This window comes from Anastrepha obliqua, chromosome 1, assembly GCF_027943255.1.
Source record: "Anastrepha obliqua isolate idAnaObli1 chromosome 1, idAnaObli1_1.0, whole genome shotgun sequence".
In the NCBI taxonomy this organism is placed as follows: domain Eukaryota; kingdom Metazoa; phylum Arthropoda; class Insecta; order Diptera; family Tephritidae; genus Anastrepha; species Anastrepha obliqua.
In genome coordinates, this window is record NC_072892.1 from 85,109,979 (window position 1) to 85,129,816 (window position 19,838).

The following is a 19,838-nucleotide window of genomic DNA, read 5'->3' on the forward strand; positions in this document are numbered from 1 at the left end:
GTAAAGTCTCACATGGCGAATTGCCTGCGGTTTTAGTAGAGGAGTTTCTGTTGGCCCTCCGTCAGTAATTTTACGTTTTCTTGTTTCGATTCCTATTTTGCGCAGATTTAGAATCAAACGTCATAAGATTTTTGGTAAACAAATATCAATTTTCGATTTTTCAAACTCCTATAAAATTTCATAAAACTAATGAAGTTTGTTTTTCCCCTCGTAGTAGTAAACTTTGTGAAGACTGCCGCTCCTTTTGGCAATTTGGTAGCAATTTACATACATATACTTTTTTCCAAAAAGAAATCACTTGGTCCGTATGAAATGGACCCCAAATAATTTTAAGTTTCGGGGACTAAGTGAGATGGATTTTAGCTATTTACCCATCTTCTGCAGAGGTCTTTTCTACCCGATAAAAAGGATAACCTGACAAGGTAGAACTACACCTCCGTTAAATTTTGAGACAATCGTATCAATGGTCAATCTACCAGGTTAAGTGAAGTAACTGTAGAGAGAGCTAAGGAATTATGAAGTCTTACTCCTTCCAAATTCGAGCATTAAAATTATTATTTCGAATCAAGATCTTTGCTGATCGGAAAAAGTCTGAACATTCCTTTCAGGTTGCCAATAGGTACCCATATGGTGTATACTTTAAACGAAGGTTGAAATCAAATAACACTGAACAATCTTTCATTATTGCAAATCTCGTAGTCCTTAAGTACTATTTAGTAGGATGTATAACGAGTTAGATTGGTCAAAAGGTCTGGTTTATTTTAAAAAAATATGACGCGCTGCCCAATACCACGAAAATATAGAAAAGTCCTTTTCGGAAAATTTACCTTAAATGATTCCCAACTGAATGAGATTTTCAATAGGGACAATTATCATTGGGATAAACTTTTGCGTTTTATTAAATATTAATTAAAAGCCGTAAACCGAATAATTCTGTTGCACGAAAAATAAATCGACAGATGGCTCATGCTATTATCGTTGATTTATTGTAAATATTTTTATTTTTTCTTAGTACTAAAAAATGTAATTATAAAATGTTGTATATTTTACTCTTATTTGCAATAAAAACGACTACTTATTGCAAATCAGTCTAGGCCTTTGAATTTTAGAAAGAAAATTAAAGATAACCGCTATTATGCTCCAGTCGTGAAATAATACAGCGGAAAGTCTTACGAATGACCTAAAAATTAAAATTATTCTTACAACATGTGTCTAACATGTGGCTATTATAGTCATAACCGAGCGCTCAGTCCTCGTATACATATATCTCCATTCAGGAGGGTGATGATAATGCAAATAAATTTATTTGTTTTTATGTGATATTCGTCAGACTAAGCAGATATACTTAGAATGGATCAGCCACATTCTCCGCCAATCAATAGATTTCTGCTTTTATTTAGGATTATAAGGATAATAAAAATTGTAAAGTGGGTAAGCGCTATGGCGACTGTGGTCTTCAACTCAAAGTTACCTTTTTACAAACCTGGTATTTACTTATATACTATGCAACATAATTTAGACGTTTACATTCATAAAGCTTTCGAGTGCAATAGTTCTTAACATAGACATTGTTCTTAATATGATAGACATAAATCACATATAATTATATTATATACCACTTTTTAGTATTATAAATATTGATTCCTATATTATACATTAAACTTTATTTATTATACATTAAACATTATTTTTCAGGTTGAGCAAATTCAGGCTGAATACAAAATTTTGGCTCTGCAGTTTCATCCGGATAAAAATGACGGCGATAAAGATGCTGAGGCTAAGTTTCAAAAACTAAAGGTAAATAAAACATCATTGCTTCAAGCAGCATAAAAAAATTGTTATCCAAGCAATGCAGCTGTACAAAAATATATTTTATTTTTAAAAGAAGCTACATTTGATTGAGTAATTGGGAGCTAAAGTGATTCACTGCCTATATGTAGCTCTCAAAACTCTTTATCAAGGTTAATGGTTAATGGTAGTAAAGGGTTAAGGTATGGCCCTTTAGCACTGCGACCATATTGATCTATTGTGCACCCTATGCTGTCTATTCACTGTTAAGAATGCTTATGAATTGTACTAGCTCCTTCTGAGGGAGTGATTGAAGGACTTCATCTGTAAGCATGAACTTGTTTAAAAACCTTTTCCTTCCTTGCGTCAACCCCGGACATTCGATGATGAGATGTTCTATAGACTCCTCATCTTCGCAGCAAAATCTGCAGGTGCTGGTGTTAGTTATGCCTAATTTATGTAGGTGTTTGTTGCAGGTGAAGTGACCCGTGTGGGCGCCTGTGAGAGTGCGGATGCTCTTTTTGTTTAACGTGAGGGCCATGTTAGCTCTTTTAGAGTTGAAACTTAGGAACTTTTTGGAGTGTCTAAGACCCTCTACGTTGTTTCAATACTGATTTAATAGAGTTTTGGCCCAGTATTTTACTTTTTGTTTTAGGCTGTTTTTGTTGAATCCGAACATGGGACTAGGTCCGAGGTCAAGGTTAGGCATAATGCACTAAAAAATAAATAAAATTCGCGGAAATGGAAATGTTTTCAAAATAAACCATAGTTTTGAATAGAACCTTGTAATTAAACTGCAACCAAAGTAGGAAAACATTATTAATTTTTATTTGCTTTTTTTTTCAATATAAATTTTTTAAAATTACCAATGAAGGAACAAGTGTGCTGTATTTTACGAAGCGTGTTGCTTGTAACAGGAAAGCGTGTTGCTTATATTGAAAGCAAACCATCAATGCTATATCATCGGCATTCATATACATTATTACTTCTATTGCTATAGGTCCGCAATGGGAGTCGATATAATAGTTTTTATCTGAAAAAAAAGAAATTTATTTACAAAACTTTCGCAGGTTGGTTTCTTTTAATCGAATACCTGTGGACTCCTCATCGAAATGCATGCAAATTACTTCCTTCTCTTACCGGTTGTCTTTTCAACTTCAGCGCATATTCTTTAACTTTATCTAAGACATCATCTACTATAGCGTGAATGACTCAGCACTTTCAAGCAAGTTTTTGCAAAATTTTAATTTGATATCGGGAATGATGATTGCTGCAATACCTGCATCCCAGGACTCAGAGTGCAAACGAAAGTATTTTTCTAAACCTTTGCAGTAACTTTTATTGTGTTTGAATATTAAATTCCGTAAGCAATTTTCAGTTCATCAAAAGTATATTAGAAATTTCCAGCTCGTAACATAATTCAGCTAACCTGTGTTTGACTTTTGGAATTTCAAGAGTGCCAAATAAATAAGTCTTCTGTTGACATCAGCAGTTCGTGATTTGTTTCGAAATTTATATTGAAAGTTTGGTGATAGTGAATTTTTTTCACAGTGGCCTTATACGGCCTCTCATTTTACGGCTACAACAGCTTTTTTGAATTAATGACATACATATGCAACCAAAACAAAAAATTGGTAAAAAAATTCAGAAAATGTGGTTAACATCAGACCATTAACCGGCTCTCCGCCAATTTGAAGGAATCAAATTTGAATGATTTGCTGACGTAACAGGGAATACGAGAGCGATTTGTTTACGATGAAACTGAGATTATGTTGGCATTATATATAAGAAAAAAACCACTACTCACATTATATCGTTGCCGTCTCAACAACGTCTGATTGGAAGAGCGTAAAGGTCTGATTATTCGCACAACTTCAGGAAACTTAAGGCTGCAATCATATATAGAAATCAGTATTTCTTAAAAAAATATAACATTACATATTCAATTTTCTTATCTATTTATTATTTCAGGCAATCTATTAATCGTTCAATGGCTTTACACAAACTTTTTAAATTTGAGATTAATTGAATCGCTTTTGAAATATTTGATTAGTAAGATTTTTAAAATTTTTCATTGAACGAAGCATTGCTCTTCTGATGCCGTTTGATATAGATCATATACCGATTGTCGTGTGTTTCACCTGGAAAAAAAATTGGACTTAAGGACTGACTTGTGAAACTAGATAACTTCAAGCCCAACAGTAGTCAAATACTTTCTGAGGGGCAGTTTAAAAATTTGGATCCAACGAAACCAATTCATTGAACGATATGAGACAAGCAATTTGTAATGGATTAACATACATAGGTCCTCTCAGAATAGAGAAAATATTTATTTTGTGAGAAACTTAAAGTTTTCAAGAAATAGGTTATCAAAGCTTTTGTGAAACTTACCGAACGTTGTAGAAGTTGTTAAAATCCCACAATTAAGTTGGAAATAAAGTTAATTTGTATCTTATTTCTGTATGGTTTCGCTTGTCACAAATATTGGTCACACTACGACCTTTTGGATTGAGGATATTTACCTTTTGAAAACCTGAAGAAGCTTTGGGAAACACTACTAAATTAAAGCTTTACAAACGAGCATGCCATGGAATATAGTATATAAAGAATTCGGTAACTAGGCACATATTGATGCCATCCACATGCGTTGTAAATATATATGTGACAAATACACGGGAATGGTTAAGATAAAAAAATAAATTATTAAGTACGATTCATAAAATAACATAAAATTATTATGTGGTTTACATCGACCTTTTTCAATTTTTTACTACCCTTACAGAAAGAGGATAAACTTATGCCCCTCTTTCCCTTACATCCAAAATCAGTTGCCAAACTTTTCACAACCTTTTATTATTGAATCATGCATTTATTCGATTTTGTCTCAGTTTTTATTTCATATCGAGAAAAGCATTGCTATATTTGTACGTATGTAGGCAGCGCCACAGCGTAAGACCTACAAAAAATGTTCCCTTAATTTTACAGCCCAGCGAATCAATACTACTTTTTGTATTAAAACGTCGCCATTTGTTGTAGCGCACCATAAAGCGGATTGATTTACACTGCAGATGGTATTGAGTAGAGTAGGCTCTTGCAAAGATATCAGAGTTAAAATGAACGACCAAAAGAAATGTACTGCAAATATATTATAATTTTCCAAGAAGTACTTATATAGATAAACTAGCTTTAACCCGCGGCCCCCCTCGCGTAGGAGTAGTTTTGAGGGATTTAGGATATGTATATAAAAGAATTGCAAACAATAATTTCATAGAAAAATAATTTTTTATTAATAACCATAATATTACAATACCCGGCATCCGTTGCTATGCCTCGTTGAATAAAATCAAAACAACCAATCAAGCAAAATTATTCTTATTAATTTTCTATCTCAAACCGTTTTTGAACTTTGCATTTGGGTCATAGTTGAACAGCTTATGCGGACTATAAAGTCTAGAGTGTGCTATAAATAGTGGGGAATAGGAAAAACGAATATTTTTTAGATTACATTTAAGCAAATATTCGATTATTAGTGACGAATGAGAGTGGCGGGGCGGCCTGGGGGCTGTGGGAAGGGAGTTCTATCATAAAAACATGCCTATAACCTTCATTGGGTGAAAATATGAATGTATAAAAATTTTTACGTCATTTGGTGTTGTCGTTTCGCCGTGATGCGCGGACAACGTACAGACATTCACTTTTATAGTATAGATTATTGTTATAAAAAAAAGAAATCATGTACATTTTATATTTTTTTGTATAATGGAACACCCCGATTGTCAGGGCTTATTACTATTTATTAATTTAATAATATACTAATATGCTTTTCATGCAGGTCTGAAAAAATAGTGCTGTTGGTATTACTGCATTTGAAATGCCACTTCACAAAATTTTCAGAAAAATGTAAATACAATACAAAAGACTCCTAATATTTCGATAGTTGTGTTAATTTCCGGACTTATGCAAAACGCATTCAACAGATTTTTATCTGACAGTTTAAAATTTATGCGAAGTATGCATAATTTGAACTTAAGAAGGCGTGTGAAATGAATAGAATAGAATAGATGGTGACGCATTGAGTTGGAGATCGCTGCAGTAAAGAAGGAATAAATCTCGACTAGTTCGGCTTGAAACAACAACAGCCCATGAACTAAAAGAAAGAAAGGTCGTGTTGAATTCGGGTTGGACCGGTTTTTATATACCCGCGCACATTTTAGTAAAATTTCATTTGGACTAACTATTCGTTTCTGGAATCAAACAAACTCTTAGACAATGAAAGTTTTAGCTAGTAATATCAGGTACACGAGATAAAAGACGATATAGAGAAGACCCCATTTTTCTATATCCTCGGATTTTGCCAACAAAATACCAAAGTCAACACAAATATTATTACTACGAACTGAACGAAAAGATGATCAGAAAATTCAAGACAAGTTGGGAAAATCTGTCCGAATCTGCAGGAATACTAAGATGTAAACAATATCGGACAGCGGGGAATGCAGGAAATGTAGCAGAGCTCAAGGGTAACTGTAGAGTATCTCCTTTGCAAATGTCTTGCGATATTTAAAACACGCTTAAAATATCTGGGGGCACGAAAGTGGATTGGAATTTTTCAAATAATATTTTCTTGATTACGTTATTTGTACCAAATTTGAGTAATTTTGCTCCATTTGCAACAGAGAAATACAGTTTGATTTTTTTTTAACTAAGCTTTTATAGAAGATGGGCGTTCTCGCTCAGTTTTAGCATATATAACATCTTTCTTTTAAGGTAAGTTACCTTCCTGAGCCTCGCAAAAATATTTAAATTTATTTTCAAATTATAGCTTATAACATCAGCCACCTTAACATAGATACAAGGTGGCGCAATATTAATCACCATACAGAAGAATTATAATTTTTGCAAATGGTCTCAGACGTCAATCATATTTGGCACTTGTGAATTAGGCAGTTGCATTGATACAAATGGATACTTATCCTTAAGCTTATGGAGAATTTAAAGTTCAAAATAAAGATTTCCATCACTTAACAGCATTTTTTTTATTTTGTGAAAAATGATTCAAACAAAAAATTGTTGATAAATTTTGCGCCACCTTGTATCTGATGTTTCTGTTCACATATATCCCGATTCCATATGCTGCAAGCACATGCAACCGGTGTGTAATAAAATTATAATACCCTTGTGCATAAGTGTTCGCTGGTATAAAAACGAATTGCCATAAATCGTGAACTATTATCTAATGAGGTCTTTTTGCATCCTTCTCAGACTTACAGGTGGGATAGGGAGGATATCACCACTCCCATATTACGAATAGGAGAAGGGTCTAAAAATCTATAATACGGAGCTGAATTATATAAAATTTTTTTCGAAAGAATTGAGAAGTGTCGCCAAGTCTGTAGCAGTTCTTTAACAATAACAGTTTTGGTTAAGGCATAAATTACGCACTAAGCGCTATCCGCGCATTTAGAAACAGACACTTCATTGAGACAGAACTACGAGTACGATTTCGTATCTGGAACATAATGCGAAAATCTCTTTCCAAGATACTACGAAGATTTAAAACCGGAGCTTTTGTTCGAATTTCCTAAAAATATCATCTAATAATTCCGTGGCCTCTTCCTTTATGATAATTTCTTTATCAAATTTTCATTAGACACATATTTTTTTGTAACCTTAAACTAGCATATGTTCTGATTATTGTCCTGACTGCAAATAAAACTTTACCTACATTTACACCCTATTATCTACATTTTACAATTCTGCAGAAAAGAATTCACATCCACTGTCCGTACATGTCCGCCCACCATTGTTCATTTGCACTAAAAATAAATTACCACCACTTGGAAATGTTTCAGGAGCAATGCTTGTACGTCAATCACGCAAACAGCTTGCATGTGAACGACAGACGGCGAGTGCGTTGGCATAGCCTGAACAGATGTTGGTATGTCACTAACTCGTTTAAAACTTCACATAAAGCCACCACTGAAAGCTGATTGAAACACAAAGAAACACTCGCACAACAACATTTCACATATAGTAGATGCGTGTGCGTGTATGCCATTTTGTGCAACTCGTGCTGTGCTACTTTATTTATTGCACCCGCCGTACAAAATACAAATTACATAAAGTAAAAGTTTTATAAAGGCGCATGGATATGGAGAAAACAAAAAGAAACATCAAGCAGCTTAAAAATGCATGCAGCATTTGTCACATATACATACACAAATATATATGTAGGCATGTAGGAATATGGAAAAGTAAAATTCATGGAATGCACGCACAGCAAATGAGAAGTTAAAACTTACAAAGTAAAGCTTATTTTTTTTAGTTTTATTTTATTTACTTAGTTGAAAAATCATGCAATATACACTTGGGAATTAATTCCCTAGGCCAGAGGTGCAACTTCACAATACACTCGATTATATCGCCATAATACGAGCTGGTTCGTGTGTGCTTATACATTGCGTGCCGAAATTGCTGGCGTAGGTTTAAAAACGAAAATAACGAATTTACCGAAGTTTACCTTGTCTCGCACTTTTTCCCGTGCAGGCGTATATATGTCTGTATAACTGTAGGAGTTTTCACCACCTACTGTGAGTTGCAACACAAAATGCAACCACAACACTCAACAGCGCGTGGTAGGCTAGAATGTTGCACGAAACGCCAGGGTGTATGCGTAATGTCTAGGATACATACATTGTCACGTACATATTAGGTGCATTGAAATGTTCTGCATGTTTGACGCTACACATGTTTCGTGAGTCATATCTCACAATGCAACGACTCATACTAACTATACAATGATTCAAAGGTGACGTAACGCTTCCAAAAAGTTTTTATGTGTTACAGCTTTCCAAAATATAGCTAAAAAAAATTGTATACATTCTTCAATATCTCTGCGACCAATATGGTATCGAATGCAACAGCAAAGCGTTGATTCCAAGTATTTCGGACTTCATTCGTACCCATAAAATCATGGAAATCGTCGAGTCTGACTGACAGGTGGACACTTATTCCATTGCCCTGGAGTTAAAAATTATTCAGATAACTATCTGAAACCATTTGCATAAGTTTGAGATAAGTATTTTAACTTCATCGTCAAATTAAAAGGAAAAAAGCTTGGGAACTTTTCATTTCACCTAATATGCACGTAAATTTAGCAATAGGGGAGGGCGAATGCAAAATATTGAAACGAGAAGCCGCCCGCCCATCTACATGTAACTCTTTTTGGTAGCACATCCACACATTCAACCACACAAAATTGTACAGAAATTTAACACGCACATAAAATTTAAGCATCGGTCGGTGATTTTGAAATAATGGCTTTTTTAAACTCATATAAGTTTATTGTAAGTAAAAAACCTAACTAAGTGTTTTCAAAGGAAACACTTTATCTAACTATCCGGTAGAAGTTATTTGAGGGCATATTAAATGTTAAATTTTAACCCCAAGTATCAAACACTAGGGGACGCTGGTGTCGGCACATTTAGTAAAATCCAATATGAGTTCTGACATAACAGATCATATTCCAAAAGTTCGACCCGGTAGTGGTTGCAGAGATCGAAAATTTTCAGGAAGAGGAATAATAGTAGAACAAGGTAAAGTGCGGGCCACAAATTAGAGGAAGAGGTCGACCAAACATCGAGCAAAGCACTTATTAATTTTGCAGTCATTTGAAATTTAGGCATTGTTATGCAAAACTTTTATGAGCTTTATGAGCAGAAAAATTCAAAAAATTTTGGGTAAAATTTTGATGAAATTTGGAAAATTTTGAAAAAGTGTGTACAAGGTTTAAAACTTATAGAGGAGTGTTGATATTTTTAAAGCGTTGAAAATTGTGATGAAATATGAAATTAGCAACTTTGCTAGGTCCCTCCATTTGTGGAACAACATCAAGGCGCACGCCACAAATAGGAGGACGAGCTCGGCCAAACACCCGAAAGGGGTGTACGCGCGAAATATATATATTTGTATATGTATATATAATGTATTTGATCATTTGATTCCTATACGGAACATAGTCCCATATAATTTTATGGGTACATCACCCCAAATGCAAGAGAAATCAAATATTTTACTTATGTATGTATATTGCCACATGTTCCGACAAGTGAGCTTGGAGGATTGAAATGGAATAGATCACATGAAAAAATGAGATAGGTTTAAGTGAAAACTCAATTCAGCTTTTATACTAATGGTTAAATGTAATGCGGCTCGGGAAATCCGAAAAAGGTGTAGACTGCGTTAGGCTGGATGGTACGATCCTCGATAGAGCCGATATCACTTACCCTTGGCTAATACGCTTATGAGCATTCGATTGCCTATGAAGTGTGAATATGACGTAGAAAGCCGCAATAAGGTCCTCTTGCAAAACTGAGGGTTACTTTTTTAACGCAGAGTTAACTGTTTATGAAGGGTTCAATAACTATACTGGCTTGCTCAACGAAAGTTTATTTATTTTGTGACTTAATTTGCTAGCTCTACAGTAATTATTAATTACTCCATAGTAATTATTACATTTTAATTCATCTCTTTAATTCGGTTTTTTTGTGCAGTAAGCATTCAATTTTAAATAGAAAATCGGAATCGAGACAAAAAGTTAGAAAACTTAAAATCAGAAATATTCGTATGATCGAGTCAGTTAACTTGGTGTCAAATTTAAACTCTGCAACACATTCTCTGAGTTGAAAAGATAACAATTTTGCCTTGGGCTACTTAAACTTATGTTTAAATATTTAACCTCAGATATTCTGTTAGTGATCCAAAAGATGATGAAATTATTTTCTAGAAAAAATCGAGATCACATAGAGCATAGAGAGCATAGAGAGCAACTCGTGTGACCGTCAATGAGAGCCCTTAACTGGAAACCCCGCCAGCCTGGAATTTTGACGTTCATTCAAATTTCCACACATTCCTTACCTCAGCTAACTTACACTTGAATGCCTTAATGCGCAAAGTAATGAAAAATGTTTGGGGAATGGAAGAATGGAAGGGCACTGATTGAATACACAGGCAAATACAAGCATTACTGTTGAAGGCATCACGTTAAAATTTGCTTCTTGGCAAATCTCTAAATGTAACTACATGGATCTGGAATCCTTTTTGAAAGTTGAACTCCAAATTAATTTGATGGCTTTAAGGTATAATATTATAGTACATATGATCGTTCTGTGGGACGAGACGAGAACGGCTCTACGACGGCCTTGCTTTTTGTTTTTTTGTTTTTTTTTTTTGGGGGGTGAGGTAGGGTTCAAAATGCCTTCGCACTTAGAGCGACCGTCGTCTACTGCGTCGTGTGGTGTGGCCACTAAAACGATCCCTCCTCTCTTTCTGGGGAGACACCCTTCCTGGAACTGCTTTCTATATTACTTCAGGAGGGCCCAGAACGGCATCCATAAAGGACCAATTATATTCACCCACGTCTGGGTCCATCATATTTGTAGCCAGCTTTCATGCTATAGGCTCGACTTCTTGGGTCTCTATCTGTGCGGCTTCGTTTTGTTGCACTGTCTCTAGGTCAATCTTTTCTTTCCGTAGTACGTTCTCGATGTATTTCTTTACCGTGATCCAGCTATCCTCGCGTTCGAGCATTTTGCTTAGTATATTGCTCGGCACGATGTCACCGATCTACTCCCTGAGAATATTTCTTTCCGTAAGCTATCTGTTACAACTAAAACACGTTTGTTCAGCGTCATCGCTCAACGCTTCGCAGTATATGCACGTGGAATCGGTTACCTTGCCCATGCGGTATAGATATCTCCGGAAGTATCTGTGCCCCGAGAGAAACTGAGTTAAGAAGTAGTTCACTTCCCCGAAGTTCCTTTGGTTCCATTTGCCAATTGATGGAATAGACGGCCTTTTGAGTTATGTGAATATTGTTACTTCGACCCAGTTTTAAAAGCGCGGAAGTAAGTAGTCTTCAAGGGCCGACTACCATAGCTAAGTGGGCTTATACGGGATACGATGTCCACCATCAAAGGAAGCAACAAAATTATAAAAAACGTCCTGCCTTTTGGTAGGCGAAAACAATTGAGAAAATCTGCTCCAAAGACTACGTTTAAAAAAAATATCTACATTTCGGAGGTGACATAAAGCTTTAGGTTTCCCAATTTATAGAATAAGTTCGAAACGTACCCCACAAAATGGAGGAGCAGCACGCCTTGAATTTGTGCCTGAGCATATGCAGCAAAAATAAATCTCGATGCCTACGCACTTACACACGCACACACACACACACAAATGTGCATATTTTACTGCGTACGATTGGCTTGGAGAGTGGCCCACTCAACCACTGAGTACCACTTTTTTTCATATCAAGCGGAAAAATACCAACACTTTTACCCAAATTTGTAACGCATATGCAGATTTTTGCTTATTGAGAAAACAAATATTTTTTCAATACAAACCAAAAGCTCAAACTGACTATTTTTGGGCAAAAAATTTTTTGCGGTTGGGTTCACTAATTTGCGTGCTCAGTGATGTGGAATTTAGTGGTTTCCTGCGTTCGTAATTTAGTCAGACGTTTCATTACAAAATCACGTACGCGTATGTGTGCATGTATGTAGAACAGAATAAAGGAAAATGAAAATCCTCTTGAGACTGCAACCAGTTGTTATCACACGTTAATTAATTATTTTTGTAGGCTCCAGGGATGGTATCCATGCAACATGAATGTATGTAACCACGCACACTTTAGTAACATTTTATTTGGGCTGGTAGTTAATTTTTAGAAGCAAACAACCTCATAGACAATGAGAGTCAGACGGACGGGCGGAAATTTAACTCCAACATGTGAAAAATGAGCGCGGCTTTTATCCGACCTCATTAATATTTATGTTGGATCTAAATAGGGTGGGGAGCTATATGTGTGGGGAATTTTTACTCAGTCATTATCGAGATTTACCGAAAGTTACCCACTTTTTAAAATTGTAATTACAGCGCATTTCTTTTCTTGGGCTCATTATTTGTGTCAAATTTAATTATTTTTGCATGATTTGACATTTAACAGAGACATTTTGCATTTTGCTTTCTGAAAAGTGCCTTTTTATGCCAGAGAGCAATATACATATATGGATAAATCGGTTCCTCTCTTAGTTCTAAGCGTTTTGGTGTATACATACAAACATATATATATTATACATATGTCTATAATTGTTTCTACATATATTTTATGTTGTTGCATACAACCGATATGTGAACAATATGGCAAATACTCTTGGGCACAAATGTGCGGGTCTAAAAATATTCATACATATTTACGTATACGAGTCTGTGTGTGTAAATTCATGTAATTATGTTGTATAGGGTTATTCAATAGGTGCGCTTCAACTTTTTTCCGATAGGGAGGGCGAACGACGCAATATTTTTTATTTTTCGCTTGTCATTTGTAAACTTCATTAGTATACATTTCATCATGGAACGCTACACACTTGAGCAACGATTGCAAATCTTGCAAATTTTTTATGAAAATAATCGTTCTGTTGCTGCTACTTTAAGAGCATTACGGCCATTTTACGGTCCATTTAACAAGCCGTCCCGTTTTGGGGTTATGTGAAGTCATTGGTCTACAGTAACAAGCCGGCGACGATTTGTGAGCTCAGAGCCAATATTGAACGCGAAATTGCTGGAATTTCGGCCGATTTATGCAAAAGAGTGGTCGAAAATTGGGTTCAACGATTGGACTTCGTAAAACGTGAACGCGGTGGTCATGCAAAAGAAATCGAATTTCATACTTAAATGTATATGTTCAAACTCGATAATAAAAAAAAAATTAGTTAAAAAAGTCAAACCGTTTGTGTTTTATTCAAAAAAGTTCAAAAGTTGAAGCGCTCTTACTGAAAAACCCTATATTAACTGTTTTCAATACTTTCATTTTTACGTAACTTCGAGACAGGTTAGCTCGTTAAGCTAATGACCTACTGTTGCCACCTTTGGACTATTAATTTTAATGCCATATAAAAATGTGCAGTTAGCAAACACTCAGCAAATTTTTTAAATACAAATGTATGCATATGTACATATATACAAATGCCCACAAAGCAGGAAATAATATTAGCTTCCAACTATTACATTTCAATTGAATTTTTTTTCAGGACAAGGAATTTTTATTCCTTTTTTCCCACTCCTTTCATAATTCGGAGAAACTTTATATTCTGCCAATTATTTGGCAACGAGCTTTGCGAGCAACGAGGTTTTGTGATCAAAAATGTTTAATTTATTACTCGATCGAGACAAAATTTTGATAAAATTCTAGTTGTATTTAAATTTTGGCTATAGAGCGAATTTTGTCAGTACACTAATAAAAGCATGATGAAACTAGCCGCAAACACTTTTATGAATTATACTCATTAACAAACAGGAAATTAATTATTATATCTTAAATAATGATGCATTGCATTTCACATTCAATTATATAATATTTAATTATTGTTTGCCGTTCTATTCAGGTTAATTGCAAATAATATTTATTTGAAAAATTACTGCGCTTTAATGAATTTTTGCACATTCCATTTCAGTGCATGGTCAGAATTTGCAAAAGTCATAAAATGGTATGTGGTTACATATTTATGTGTGCACATATACGTTATGTGTCCGTATCACTGTAAATATTTAACAATTTTCATGCTTCAATATCATCATCACGGTTACTATAACGAAAAATAAACCACAGCTCAATTCCAGTTATTTAAAGCAAAACCAAATGAACTTTTGTTTTTGGTAAGCAAATTTATTTATTTTTTTCTTCTTTTGTGTTGTGTTCGCGTGCATTCATGTTTAAAAAGAAAATCGATTCAACAACAACAACAATCACAAAGTAGTATCTAAATGTTTCCTAAGTGAGAAGAAAAAATAAAGTAAAAACAAAATCGAAATAGAAATTTAAGCGAAATTCCATTTCATGTATGAGCAACATCGGCAACAGCAATAGTCCAGCGCTGACCTAAATATTCAGTGAGAAAAGCGTTAATCGATTATTGTTTACCTGTTAGAAAATTTTCAGTTAAAATGCCAACTCACAGTGTTCACACACGCCAACATAAAGGCACGCTCGACAACAAAGATAGTTCGCCGAAGGTAATTATTTTTGTGCTCTTGCCTACATAAGAATATAGTCCTTAGTGTACCCTATGATCAGAAAGTACCGAGAATGTTTAAATAAAACAAAACAGAGCTCCATAAATTTCAGCAAATTTATTTTATCTCCTTCAAATGACCCATCTGAAGCAACACACATGTGCCAACGTTTAACCCAGTCCTCCATGCACCCCTGGTAGGCCGACGAAGGTATGGCCCTCAGGTTCTTCGTCTCATTCTCTTTGATCTCCTCTATCGACTGAAATCTCCTTCCACGAAGTGGTAACTTTAACTTGGGAAACAAAAAGAAGTCGCACGGGGCCATATCTGGTGAATACGGTGCTTGCACGATGGTATTTACTTGGTTTTTGGTCACATAATCCTTCACAATTTTGGCTAGGTGCGATGGCGCGCTATCATAATGCCAAATTCAAGAATTGTTTGCCCACATTTCCGGCCGTTTGCGACATAGAGCATCTCTCAAACGCTTCAAAACGGATAAATAATATTCTTTGTTGACTGTCTGGCTCTATGGAAGGTACTCATTGTGCACTTGGCAATCGAAGAAAACAGTCAACATCACCTTCCCGGTACTTTTTGATCGTAGGGTATATGAAGCATTATTTTACAAATTGAACACCTTTCTTAACAACATATATTTGGTTTCAAGCCAGAAATTTTGAAAATAAATTTCCATGCCAAGAATCACAAAATTAATCACAAAACACATCTCAATACATCTCTCCCTATATATAGCTTAAACAAAATTTCAGGCAAACCAAGAAGGTGTACATACATTTTTCTCCATCTCTATTCAAATCGAACACCTTTCTTAACAACATATATTTGGTTTCAAGCCAGAAATTTTCAAAATAAATTTCCATGCCAAGAATCACAAAATTAATCACAAAACAAATCTCAATACATCTCTCCCTATATAGAGCTTAAACAAAATTTCAGGCAAACCAAGAAGGTGTATATACATTTTTCTCCTTCTCTATTCAATATGCTGTATATTTATACAACTCTCCTGAGTATTAAGTTTCCCATCGTACTTCCACTCCATTTATAGTATTTCCTCTCTCCAATAAGCAAACCCTACACTTTCATTACATCCCATTGTACATAGTAGTGGTTTCAAACATTATGCCCCTACCGGGCGTCCATTTTGTGGCAATCCACTATTTTCAACGCGACTGAATTCATTTCACTTCATCATTTTCACCTCAAACAGCATAGTTGTTTTAGGCTTTGCGCCTGAGTTCCATAAGTTTCATTGGGGTAGTGACCAATAAGATGGTTTGTTTCCCTATCTAATACCCTTCCTCCCTCTCTTGTCTGTCTCTATGCATACGGCAGTGTGGTTATTATACATACTCGTACTCGTAGCACTTGACTGCTATTGTTGCTCCTCATTGTCTAAATTTCAACCACTTGTTGTTCTTCCTTGCAATGAATATATGCACTTATAGGCACGAGTTGTAATTCATAGCGAAAGAGAACATGCTCTGCAGGGAAATTTACGAGTTTCGAACTGGTCCTGTCATACATATTTGGATATGACTAATGTTAATGTTCCGAACCAGTAGAAAAACAAATATTAAAATAGGCAATAATATTAGCAGGTCCTAATTTTTAATTTAATTAATTTTGTTGGGTTTTCTAGCATAAAGCTTTGAGTACCGCATTCATCACCTATTTTTCCTCATTATTCGAAAAAAAACCGATGTCAACTATTGGTGAAAGTAACAGGTTCAAAAACTCGTACACGAAATACCAATTTCAAACCTCTGCGTGTATTTCTTTCAAGAAAAAGCTCCTCATAAAAACTACCTTCATAAGCATCATAAAACTGTGGGTTCATCCATTCATTCACGCAAGAAGATGTACACCACATATACATATATTTATATAATTTACGGTATTTCTAACATTCAGAGTTGTAAAAAAACCTGACTAGCGCGAAGCACCTAATACAGGGTGGACCATATAGCGTTTGCTTTTTGAACCAGCTTTTTTTTGAGAATTGTAACACAAATGACATGTCAAATGTGTTCATAATTTACTTAAAGGTTTGACATTTACGAAATGGGACGCTATACGCTTGAACAAAATTGGGAAATATTGAAAACCTATTTCCAAAGTGGTGAGTCTTCTTCTTATTTTCTGATGAAGCTCATTTGCACATCGGTGGCTACGTCAATAAGCAAAATTGTCGGATTTGGGGCTCAGAAAATCCACACGTTTCTGTAGAGAAGCAAATGCATCCACAACGAGTCACTGTATGGTGCGGTTTTTAGTCTGGCGGCATCATCGGGCCATTTTTTTTTTCGAAAATGAGCGGGGAGCCGCGGTTACAGTAAATGGCGAGCGTTACTGTGACATGCTCAACGAGTTTTTGTTTCCAAAAATTGAAGAGGATGACATGGACGACCTTTGGTTTCAACAGGACGGTGCAACTTGTCACACTGCCAAAGTTACATTCGAACTTTTGGCTACCGTTTTTGAAAACCGAATAATCAGCCGAAATTCCGATATCAATTGGCTGCTTCGGAGCTGTGATTTAAGCCCGTTGGACTATTTTTTGTGAGGAGCCGTTAAGGACAAATGCTATGCGAACCATCCAGAGACGATTGATGATTTAAAACACGAAATCGAAGTTGCCATTCATGAAATTGGAGCGCAAACAATCGAAAATGTGCTTAAAAATTGGGTTGATCGAATGGCCTACTGTGAAGCCAGTCGTGGCAGTCATTTGAACGATATTATTTTTTATTCATAAATGACAATGTTCAATCTTCAAAATAAAAACAAAAGTTTGAAAAAATATTGATTAGTTTTTTTTTATAGCCGATTTAAAAAGCAAAAAAGTGTACACGCCAATTATTTTTATTATTATATATTTTTTTAATATTTATTATTTTATTTATATGCAACTTAATACATTATTTTATAATATTTTTTTAATAGGAGCAAGACTGTTTTACCTTTTCAAAGTTAAAGCGGAGATATGATATTGAGCCCAAGTGTCCAAATAGCGTGTGACTTAAAAAGAAAGCATAATTTTCTCATTTTACTGCATCCCAAATCTAAGCTAACCCTCTATTGCCATGCTTTTATGATTCACATATGGTGCAATATTATTAATTCTTAACCAAGAGTCTGTTTCACTAGTTCAAGTTTTCCCCGCTGGGTACGTACGTTCAGCACCTGTTGAATAAAAGATGTGGAAGTTGAGTGATATGTATATATACACACATACACATATTTGTGGAAATACGTAAACAATGCCTCGAAGTATGCAAGCAAAATCGTCTCCAAATATATTTTGTAATCAGATACTATTTCGCAAACGAAAGCTAATATTCGAGTATATGGTGCATTTTATGTACATATACATACATATATGCATTTTCAATACCATTTTTCAAAGACCAAAGCTCTGTTTTGCTATTCTGTATGTATGTTTCTTGAATAAATACACTTCATTTAAGCTCTTACTCAAAATTCTGGTGGATTATAAGTTGATGGTCTAAGATATTTTCAATTTCAATCGAAATTTTTTCTTTTGCCATAAAAGTAGCGAAGAATTAGATGTACTCAATGGTTGTATTGTTGAGCACTTTAAGTATTTTTCTTCTTTAAAAAGGGGTTGAATCTCTTTTACCTTCCTTAAATCAGGAAGAAGGAAAACGCAGCTCTGCACTTTTACTGTATGCAGGGCAGCACCTAATAGACTAAAATCTTTGAAAATATATAAAATCCGGTCCATTTCGAAATGTGTAAGTTCCTATAAATAAAGGTGACATAACAGGTCGTAGCGAATGGGTTGGGTACGCAACAGCAATTGATTAAAAATGTTTTCTCTAAAGCCGGTCGCTCTCCGAGTGTATTTCTGCCATGAAAAAGCTTCTCACAAAAACCATCTGCCGTTCGGAGTCTGCTTAAAGCTGTAGGTGCTTCCATTTGGGGAACAACTGCAAGACAAAATGACACAAATAGGAGGAGAAGCCAAACACCCAAAAGTGTGTAACAAGTTTTCTTGTTTATGTCGATTCACCAGCCAAATCACACACCATAGGCAGGAATACCTGGTAATTACTTGCACCGTGATGTGGAAAAAATTGGGATTGTCGGTTTTTAAAAGTTTTACTTATATTACTATATTTGTATTATATAAAAACAATATATTGTTTGAGAGGAGCGTAAAATTATCACGGACGAAAGAATATAGAAGATGAAGTAATCCGGGAGCCGTAATCATGCTCTTAGGGAATTTGACGTAATCAGCTGATTTGTTGACCTAATAATTCGGTATTTCTTTTCATTACAATGCTGGCACGCAAGACCACACACACACGCAGTGATTGCTTAAGAATGCGACCACTGTCCCGCCCTTGCCCGAACGCTACTTCGTTGTTTAAACTCTTACTTCTTTGGATGTCTTTCAGACTTAAAATCCACAGCCATCCAAGAATGATTGTGCTTGGAACTGAGATTCGAAAGAGAAATGGGATGCATTGGTCACAAAGCAATAGAGCCTATCGATAACATATAACCCCAATACGCAATTAAGAAAGGAACCTGGACGCAGGTACCTGGTTTATCTAAAAGCCATAAACACCTTGATGCAATGCTTTTAGCAGTACCAGGGTGGAATCAACCGAAAGGGGAGGAATATTATAGGACTAGTGGGATCATGTTCCACATATCATTAGTGTGACGTTACCTTTGATGATACTTCTGACATTTTCGATTTTAACCTTCTCTGAAAACACAAGATTGCATTGCGCTGACAATAGTTACCAAAGAAATCTCTTACATCAAAAGCATCTCCAGCGAAGCATCGGCGAAGGTTAGAGAATGGTTGTCGACAGCGCAACTTCAACTAGCAAGACAGAAATCGAAGGCAGTACTTATATCCAGCAGGAAAAATCTAGCAACGATCACGCTGAACATTGATGGGCACAACGTTACAA

The 19,838-nt window shown here is 35.3% G+C and overlaps 1 protein-coding gene across 3 annotated transcripts in view; it reads left to right on the forward strand.

Annotated features, from left to right (window-relative positions):
- LOC129247826 (J domain-containing protein) overlaps positions 1-19,838 on the forward strand; it is an 83,052-nt gene that overhangs the window by 54,214 nt on the left and 9,000 nt on the right. For all 3 annotated transcript variants that reach the window (XM_054887159.1, XM_054887150.1, XM_054887169.1), the window contains exon 3: positions 1,696-1,797. In XM_054887159.1, the coding sequence (XP_054743134.1) occupies positions 1,696-1,797 (102 nt within the window). The remainder of the gene's footprint in view (positions 1-1,695; positions 1,798-19,838) is intronic.